Source organism: Olea europaea, unplaced genomic scaffold (assembly GCF_002742605.1).
Source record: "Olea europaea var. sylvestris unplaced genomic scaffold, O_europaea_v1 scaffold2398, whole genome shotgun sequence".
Classification (NCBI taxonomy): Eukaryota; Viridiplantae; Streptophyta; class Magnoliopsida; order Lamiales; family Oleaceae; genus Olea; species Olea europaea.
In genome coordinates this window covers 28,918-38,710 of record NW_019242140.1, presented here as the reverse complement: position 1 = coordinate 38,710, position 9,793 = coordinate 28,918, and the positions used below count along the sequence as shown (strand labels likewise).

At 43.2% G+C, this 9,793-nt stretch overlaps 1 protein-coding gene and 1 long non-coding RNA gene across 2 annotated transcripts; one reads left to right on the top strand and one right to left on the bottom strand.

Annotated features, from left to right (window-relative positions):
• Positions 1–392: 392 nt before the first annotated feature.
• Positions 393–1,020, bottom strand: LOC111381939. Its single transcript, XR_002700431.1, has 3 exons — positions 861–1,020; positions 681–777; positions 393–590 (listed from the first exon to the last, which is right to left on the bottom strand). It is a non-coding gene; the product is annotated as an uncharacterized LOC111381939 (long non-coding RNA).
• Positions 1,021–5,753: 4,733 nt separating this feature from the next.
• Positions 5,754–9,379, top strand: LOC111381936. Its single transcript, XM_023005785.1, has 7 exons — positions 5,754–6,097; positions 6,274–6,609; positions 6,909–7,188; positions 7,268–7,462; positions 7,548–8,001; positions 8,278–8,743; positions 9,241–9,379. Exons 1-7 carry the CDS (start codon positions 5,754–5,756, stop codon positions 9,377–9,379), a joined length of 2,214 nt encoding a protein of 737 aa, XP_022861553.1.
• Positions 9,380–9,793: the final 414 nt, after the last annotated feature.

Genomic DNA, 9,793 nt, shown 5'->3' with positions numbered 1-9,793 from the left:
CAGAAAATCCCATTGTTAAGGTTATGATTCAGATGTCCGATAAGTTGGAAAGTTTGGTGAGTTAAAATGATCCAAATGGACAATTTAACCTTTGCAATTAGATATCCAATCCGTATCGCATGGTCTCCTCCTTACTTTATTTACATTTATATTATAAGGAACATAATTATTGCTTTACTCAAAAAAAAGGTAACAAGCACAATTTTATACGACACTTTAGTAGCTTAATTTACGTAGTGGAGTTGGTGGAACCTTGACGTGTAAAGCGAATCAATGTTGACTTTCGGACCCAAAAGCAAGCAAGGAATTTCAGATTTTTCTTTTTCCAGTTTTCTTATATGCCAAAGTTTAATTTACTGCTCAAGAAATTAACAAAAGAAGAAGATACAACAGACGGTTAAACATTTAAACTACTCAAGATGATGAAACTAAAATTAAAATAAAAATGCTTGCAATTATCTTATAATGCATCAGTACATTCATCAGTGCAGACAGAAAATATTAATTTGTTCAAGGATCAGCTAATGAAAATGATGGAGGGGTCGCAGCAACACTCATCAATTAGGAAACAGCAACATAAAGCAGCGAGACTGTCATAAAATCCAAATCAAAATTGAGGTAAAATTCTTCATTAATGAAACAAGAAAAGAAAAATTAACACCGAGAGAGAGAGACAGTACCATCCCTCGAGGAAACTGGGTTCTCTCCGGGGTGGAGGAGCAGGGGCATAATATTGTGGAGGTGCCATTACTGGAGGTGGAGGACCTTGGTAATAACCTGTGTTGTAATTAAATCATTCATCAAAATGAAGTGCGAGTGAGTGTATATAGATTGTGTACGTTATGTATAACAAGGAGTACCTTGAGCGGGATAGGGATACGCATATTTTGGTGGCTCAGTCATGTCTGGTGCTTCAAAAGTGTGGGGGAAGGGGACGCAGTTTTTGTATGAATACTTTGTTCTGAAAGGGGAGAGGAATAAATGGAAGTAATATGAATGTATATCTAAGTAGAAAAAATAGGGTTTGGAGGAGGCAATATGCTGTAATATAGGAAGACACCTAGTGCATGCGTGTCACGCACAAAAGATTTCTTTGAATATTTTAAGAGTATTTTATTTTTCTGTTTTTGGTACTAAGAAAAATTCTTTTCTTCGGTTAATGAAAGTTCACAATTCTTTTTTTCGACATTGATAAATGGGAAACTTGAAAGGCCATCCATGACCATCCGTTATTTGTGAGATACGAGAAATTTGCAATAGAGGTCCCTAATTTATTGATTTATGTAAACGAGTCTCAATTTTTAGTTTATGACATTTAGCTCCTAACATCTATGCTTTGCCTTTGTAACGGCTTGGTCTACGGCGAATGGTTTTGATTCAATTCTTGATTTGGAAAGTTTATTTTCTCTCTCTCTCTCTCTCTCTCTTTTAGATGAATGTGTTAAAAAAGTAAAGAAAAGTTATGAAGAAAGGAAAAATGACTTTTTTTTTTTGGGAAAAATATAATGTTTTAGTTAAAAATGAGTGTGTAGGAGAAGTAATTCTCAAATAATTAAAAATCAAACAAAGCCTAAATATATAGTGAAAACTTTTTATATAAATCCAACACTCTAAATTAAAGAAGCTATTGGCGATGCCTTTTGTGTCATCAACAAGTATTTAAATTCAATGGTTGATATTTGATGTTTTGGAATGAATATATGATAATTAATATTGTTCTTCAAGTCTTCAAATATTTCTCATTTTTAACTCTGTTTAATTATGTTGAATTAAAAGTATGAAAATAATTTTAGGTTACATTTAAATATAGTAATTCATGCTTCAAAGTGTTTTATCTATATTTGTTAGTGGATCTTGCTTCATGTATATTAAATTTTACATAATAGGTTACATAATGCCACATGTCATTATAGCATTTGTCAATTTAAAATACAGTCAACTTTTTCATCTAATCTTTTCCCTCTACATTATGTAATCCTTTATGTATTATTTTTATGTACAAGTACCTTAATCCTTTGTTAATTGTTTCTGTTTTCTAATCAACCATGTGAAGATTGTTTTTTTATCCAATAGGATGTAAATAGATTGTGGTTGATTTTTTTCCTTTTTTTTTTTTGCTTTCTAATTTTTGCTCGAATAACCTTTTATTGGTATTAAATATTCAATTCAATATATCTGAATCCGCTGCAGATACACACCATTAATCAAGGATAAGTATCGTCTCAAATAAAATTAGCTACAACCAATTTGAGTAGAGGTATATTGTGATTTAAATTGCATCCAATATGTTATGTGTTTGTACACTTGGGCAACCCACCGGGGCCCACAGCTAACTCATGCCGAACCACGTGCATGAACCACGTGGCACTGAAGCCAAGGTGATTCCACAACCGAGGCCCGTAAACCAAGGTCCATAGAAGCCAAGGCCCATGTATACCGAGGCCCATCTATCATTGCCTCGTGAGGAGATTCCGAAACTCATATGCCAAGGCCTTTTGAAAGTGGACAAGGCCCTGTTGGCCGAAGCTCTGTAGCCGAGGTAGCAGCTTTCAAATCACAAAGCAACATCTTCCATAGACGTTTCTTCCGAGAGATCCTCTGCACAAAGATCTCACTTGAATGATTGATATGATGCTTGTCATGAGTGTAATGTTAAGTCTTGTCACTGGTAGAAGCGACTCTGCCAATCAATAAATGTATAGCAGGTTAGGTGCGCCTGATACCTACAATTTGACATGTAAATTAACCGGATGATGCCATGTGTACCCCGAACTAAAGGTCATGATCTAACTTGTAACACTATAAATACTTCCCCATATACCCCATACAAAAACTAATGCAAGAATTAATACAAGGAACAACACTTTACTCAATTCTCTCTTATTATCTTACAACACAAACGAGTTCATACAAATTTGGATACACTTTTACAAATATCGATTGGTAATTATTGTACAGTCGATTAACGAACATCCCACCGGATTTCGAACGTTCTCGTCCCACGTCGTTGACCTACTCCCACGCCCTCAATCCGTCCATTAAAGACCGTCCACATGTCTAAGCATGTTGGACATTTGCTCACGTGTACGCGGGTGGGTCCGACATCTGTTGGCAACATTTTTTGGGGTCAACAGATTGGCGCTATCTGTGGGAATCCATACAATAACCATGAACAACCTTGTGGTGAAAGCTTATTGAAGAGGAACGTTTAGGCATCCCCCTTGAAAAATGATTTGTTCTTGAAAAAGAACAAGAGGAAGCCCCACAACTTAGTAAAAATCTGAAGGTCAAACAAAGAAAATGAGTTCAAACGAAAACACACCCCCCAGGAGGGTAAGGAAAAATATAGGTGTGAACCCTCCAGCAGCTCGGCACCGACTCCACCGCCATAGACGAGGTGGAATGTGACTGACAGCCCGGTTATCAAGAGAAATGGTCGCCACGACAGCCAACATGAGGGACATTGCTAGCCAGAACATGGTTATGAGGGAACTCATGGCCCAAATGCAAGGCCAGATAGGCTTCCCTATTCCTCCATACGCCCCCTAGGGGCACTACCAACAAGAAGATGAAGTTCAAAGTCAGAGAGTTGTCTCGTCGGACTATAGCCGAGGTAGAAGTCCATTTGAAAGGGAAGTGGAAGTTGATGTTTCTTCCAACTACGCTTCTGGGTGACCCACCGAGGTCCCTTTAAATCATGATAACTTCCCACCTCCATATGAGCAAGAGCGAAGACATAAGAGGTCAGGTAGTGTATTTGACAGAATCAGCCCTACAGAACTGAGACCCAGGCAACAACAGCCTCGTGAGACTTGGACAAGGTCATAGCCCCACCTCCAATGCCTCAACAGCCGAAAGAAAGGCATGACAATATCCCCCCTATTGCACCGCCTAGAAATAGGCGCCAAAGGAGGAAAGAGGAGGCTAGGAACCGTCCCGGAACCTCTCACCAACCACCAAGGTATGAGGCCGAAGAAAACGATTCAGATAAGCAGCAGAAGTCCTATGACTTGGACGATGATGATGAGAACCTGCCATTCTCGAGGGAACTAAGGAGTGCCCAGGTCCAGAACTACCACGTCACGCCCAAGATACCAAAGTATGACAGAAGAAGCGACCCTGAGAAGCACCTGAACGCTTACAAAACTCACATCAGCCTAAGGGGAGCCACCCTAGCTGTGAAATGAAGAGCTTTCCACTTAACACTTAGCGGAGCAGCTAAAATTTGGTATAGTAGGTTACCACCTGGAAGCATAAGAAGTTGGTCTGAATTTAAGACCACCTTCTTGAAGAGGTTCGCTATAAGTAAAGAGGGAGAGGCTCCCATCCAATACCTCCAAGACATGAGATAGGCACATGGGGAGTCCCTGAAAAGCTTCCTATCATGCTTCACTGATGAGATGACGTACTGCGTGCAAGTTATCTGCACTGAGAGGAGGCCTAAACATGGACACCCTGTTTTGGAGGGACGTGTAAAATCAAGATCCCACCACCTATGACGCCCTACTCGAGATGATGAGACTGGAGATCATCAATGAAGAATTGATTGAGCATAAGAACATGACAAGTAGAGGCCTCCCACCTTCGCAAAGACAGCGTGCTAGAGGGCCGACCTCCCACTTGATGGATTACCAAATGAACCAAGTCGGTAATGAGAGTTTTGGGCAAGCACTCGCCACCACCACTCTGAATGCGGTTCCAACCTTAGCATATGAGGATATCAACCCAGTCACTAACAGCAAATGGGAACTTCGCAAAGATCCCGTAGGGGGAGAGGCCAAGGCCGGGGTTTGGGACCTAGAAATAGGTCAAATCCCAAACCCCCCGGATACTGCATATACCACTGATCCTATGGCCATGACACAGCAAATTGTCGACACTATGCTCACCGTACCCGGCAAGAACCCCCCAGGGATAGAAATGAATCGCCCCAGGCGAACAGGCCCCACCTAGGTATGACAATCGACATGGGCGTGAAGAGGCCGCTCCCCGTCAAAAGATGTTTCCCCGCGACGAAGGTAACAAGATGCAGAGAGGCCCAGGGAAGGGCAGAAACACCGAAAAAATCGGTAAACTCAGGATGAGGCCCTTATCCACGAGGTAGATACCATATTTGGAGGCCCATATATGGATGGTGAAACGCGAAATGCTACAAGAAACTACGCCCGTGAGGCTAAGTGCCCCCTCTTACCAGCTATATTGTGGACCACAACTCCCAGAAGAATCAAGTTCCATCCATTATCTTCACCCAGGAGAATGCTGAAGGGATTCATTACCCCCACTGCGATGCACTAGTGGTGAGAGCGGTCATAGCTCGGAATGGGCTCAAACGAATGCTAGTTGACAACGGCAGCTCTGTCAACATTCTATTCGGGTCCACCTTCGACAAGATGATACTGGACCACGAGTTCACACCTACCACCACTCCCTTGTATGAATTTACTGGAGATAGCATCACTCCGAGAGGAAAGATCACCCTTGCAGTGGAGATGGGAGAGTCTCCCCAAACCACAATGAACTTCATGGAGTTTCTCATCGTTGACCGTTGATCAGCCTACCACGGAGTATTGGGTAGTCCAGCTTTAAAGGAATTTGGAGCCGTCACATCCATTCACCGCCTATGCATGAAATTACCGACGAAAAATGAGGTTGCAACGGTGAGAGGCGACCAAAGAGGCTCGAGAGAATGTTATCTAAGCTCCATCAGAAAGGTAAAGCCCTGGGACGTCCATGTGATTATCACTGACATAGTCATGGGTGATGTCCCAGGTGATGCTCCCTCCGAATCGGAAGATGTGGAAATGATCGACGTACCACCTATTTCGAAAATATTGGTCATCGATGAGATTGATCCCCACATAATTGAACATGAACCTCAAGCATCCCCGATTGAGGAACTTGAAAGCTTCTCGGTGGACCCCCGAGACCCATCCAAATTGTTGAAAGTGGGAAAGGGCTTGTCCAACAGTTTGAAAGAAAAGATTAAGGATTTCCTAAGTAGGAATATTGATATCTTTGCTTGGAGGCATGAGGACATAGTAGGCATAGATCCCAAGATCAGTTGCCACCACTTGAAAATTGATCCTAAGGTTGCCCCGTACAGACAAAAGAGAAAGAGCCCTCACCCCTGATAGGTATGAGACCCTGAAGGAAAAAGTTCAAAGGCCACCTATCCGAGGTGGGTCTCCAACCCGATTTTAGTGAAGACACACAACGAAAAATGGAGGGTATGCATTGATTTCACTAACCTCAACAAACTTGCCCAATGGACAGCTTTCCACTCCTAAGGATTGACCAACTAGTAGATTCCACGGCTAGGCATGAGTTATTGAACTTCATGGACGCATACTCCGACCACAACCAAATTCCCATGCACCCGGTCGATGAAGAACACACCTCTTTTATCACAGACGGAGGCCTTTACTGCTATAAGATGATGCCCTTCGAGTTGAAAAATGTCGGGGCCACATATCAAATGCTCGACAAAAAAGAGTTTGTGGACCTCATCGGCAAGACAATGGAGGTCTACGTAGACTACATGCTTGTGAAAAGTTTAGAAGCTGGGGATCACGTAACGCACCTCAACAACACCTTCCAAATCTTGAGAAGGTATAGGATGAGGCTCAATCCCCTAAAGTGCACTTTCGGGGTTGCCTTCAAAAAATTCTTAGGGTACATGGTCAACCAACACCGAATTAAAGCCAACCCTGAGAAGATTTAGGCCCTATGCAAATGAGATCCCCCCAAAAGCTAAAGGAGGTACAAAGCTTGACTAGGCGAGTGGCCACACTTAGTATCTTCGTCTCCAAAGTTACAAACAAATGCCTCCCATTTTTCAAAGTGTTGAAAGCTGGGAAGAAATTCCAATGGACCAAGAAATGTGAAGAGGCATTCCAGGGCCTAAAAAGGTACCTAGGGCAGGCCTCCCTCCTCTCCAAACCGAAGCTCGGTGAGATTCTTCAGATGTATTTGGTCGTCTCCAATGAGGCTATCAGTGCGGTTCTAATCCGAGAAGAAGGAACCACCCAACTCTCCGTATACTATACAAGTAAAGTACTCCTGTCATCGAAAAGCCGTTACCCCGATATGGAAAAGCTCGCTTTGGCCTTAATCACGGCTTCCAGGAAATTGAAGCCCTATTTCCAAGCCCACGCCATACATGTGCTAACAAACTTTCCCCTAAGGCAGGTACTTCAAAAGCCCAATGCCTCAGGAAGATTATTAAAATGGGAAGTGGAGTTAAGTAAATTTTGACCTCGTGTTCAAGGCTAGGGCGGCCATCAAGGGCCAAGCCTTAGCTGATTTTGTGGTAGAATTTGCAAATTTACCTGAGGTGGATGAAATCATGAAAAATGTCAAGCCCTCTACGTGGAACTTATTTGTGGATGGGTCAGCTGGGGACACCAGCTCAGGTGCCAGAGTTGTCCTCATCAGCCCGAAAGGTCACAAGCTAAACTCAGCTGTGAGGTTCGGGTTCAAGGCCACCAGCCTACTTGAAAATGGTAATGAATCCCATCCCATCCTTTGAAAAGTTTGAGTTGATCCAGATCCCCCATGTTGAAAATGCACATGCGATCGCACTCTCCAAACTTACAAGTAGCAAGGACTCCGAACTACTCACAGTAATCCCAATAGAGCACCTCCTCATACCATCAACCGAGGCCCCCAATGTGATGTGGGTGGCCGGGACTCCTACCTGGATACAGCCCATCGTAACCTACCTAAAAGACCATGTACTTCCCACTAATAAGCATGAAACTTACAAGCTAAGGAGGAGGTCAACTCATTTCCTCTTCATTAATGATGTATTCTACAAGAGGAGCTTCTCCTCTCCACTCCTTCGATGCTTGGGAGGAGAAGAGGCTACCTACATCTTAAGGGAAGTCCACGAGGGAGTTTACGACAACTACTCTGGAGGCCTATCTTTGGCGCAAAAAATACTGAGACATGGGTACTATTGGCCTACCTTGAAAAAGGACGCCCTCCAGTTTGTACGAGAATGTGACAAATGCCAATGATTCTCTCCTATCCAAAGACAACCATCGCAAGATTTGATCAGGGTCTCCAGCCCCTGGCCTTTCTTGAAATGGGGTGTGGACCTCATAGGTCCTCTATCGAAAGGCAGAGGAGGCGCGAGTTTTGCAATTGTGGCCATTGATTACTTCACGAAGTGGGTTGAGGCTGAGCCACTGGCAAAAATCATAGAGGCAAACACTTCCAAGTTCTTGTGGAAAAACATTATATGCCGGTTTGGGATTCCCTACACAATCATCTCAGACAATGGTAAACAGTTTGAAAACAAGAAGGTTAGAAGTTTGTGTGAAGAACTTGGCATCAAGAAGTACTTCTCCACATCTCACCACCCACAAGCAAATAGCCAAGTTGAGGTTGTGAACAAGACCATCAAACATGTCCTGAAAAAGAAGCTTGATATGTCAAAAGGGCCCTGGGTGGATGAGTTACCACAAGTGCTTTGGGCAATCCGAACCACTACGAGGACCCCCACAAGGGAAACACCTTTCCTCATGGCATATGGAACTGAAGCAATGAGCCCCGTCGAGGTTGGACTTCTATCTCCACGATGTCTGCATTTCAATGAAATAACAAATGACGAGCTCCGGAGGTTCGACCTCAACTTCATTGAGGAAATAAGAGATGACACCCAGTTGAAGCTCGCCACATATCAAAGAAAGATGACGAAGCACTTCAACTCAAAGGTGAATATTGGTTCCGAATTGGGAAGGCTCGTTAGAATCAAGAAGGAAATCCGACCCGGGACATACTAGATTGAAGACATGGACGACAAGGCACAACCCCATCCATGGAACATTGAATACCTTCGAATCTATTATCAATGAATGTACTACCTCGCTGGATGATCTTTCCTAGCTCATGTAACATTTCCATGATTCAATAAAATTGTCCATGATTGAACACAAGTCTAGCACTACGTCGTCATCTTGAAGGAGAGGTCAGCGTCTCGTCTTTGAGCCACCTAGCTTCCACTCTAAGGCTCACGCAACTTACCTCCCTTTGGTGAGGCTGAACGCCACTGGGAGACACCTCAACATGGATGAACCATCCACCATGTTGGGAAGCGTCGTCACCCCGGAGGAGAGGTCAGCGTCCCATCTCTTGGCCACCTTGCTTGAACTACGAGACGCACGCCACTTGCCTCCCTTTGGCAAGGTTGAAAGCCAAGGGGAGAAGCCTCAATGATGATCGAACTTCTTTACCCAGATTTACAAAGCCCAGCCACTGCGGGCTTCACGTAACTCGATCAGACATAGCAATGTTCTCAATTCAGCTGGAAGATGGTCCAGTATTAAGATCTATTCAGGTCACAGTTATTAAGCTTAAGTATAATTTACTTGCTTAAGTCCAATATTAGTCATGGTTCGTGTGGCTTGAGTACAATTTACTTAAGTGATTGGAGTTGGGATATCAAGTCAAGGTTATTTAATTCGTCAATCAATCTTAAGTGTGATTACTTAATGAGGCCAATGCACTTAGAAGAACAACATTGAATGAAAAAGATTATATTGATTTTCAATGTTACAAAAGGAGGGCCTGAGGCCAGTACATCGAAATTAATTGAAAAGTAAACTATCCTAAGCCTCGGATGATGGCGGAGGTGCCTCGTCAGCAAAAGTCTCCGCAGCTTGAGCATCAAAACTCTCTTCTGCCTCCGCTACCTCATCCACAACCTCTTCATCAGCTGGGGTCTGAGGCACTTCATCCACAAACTCCGACCTCAGCTGTGACAGGTCTTGATCTTGGAAGAGTTTCTCAG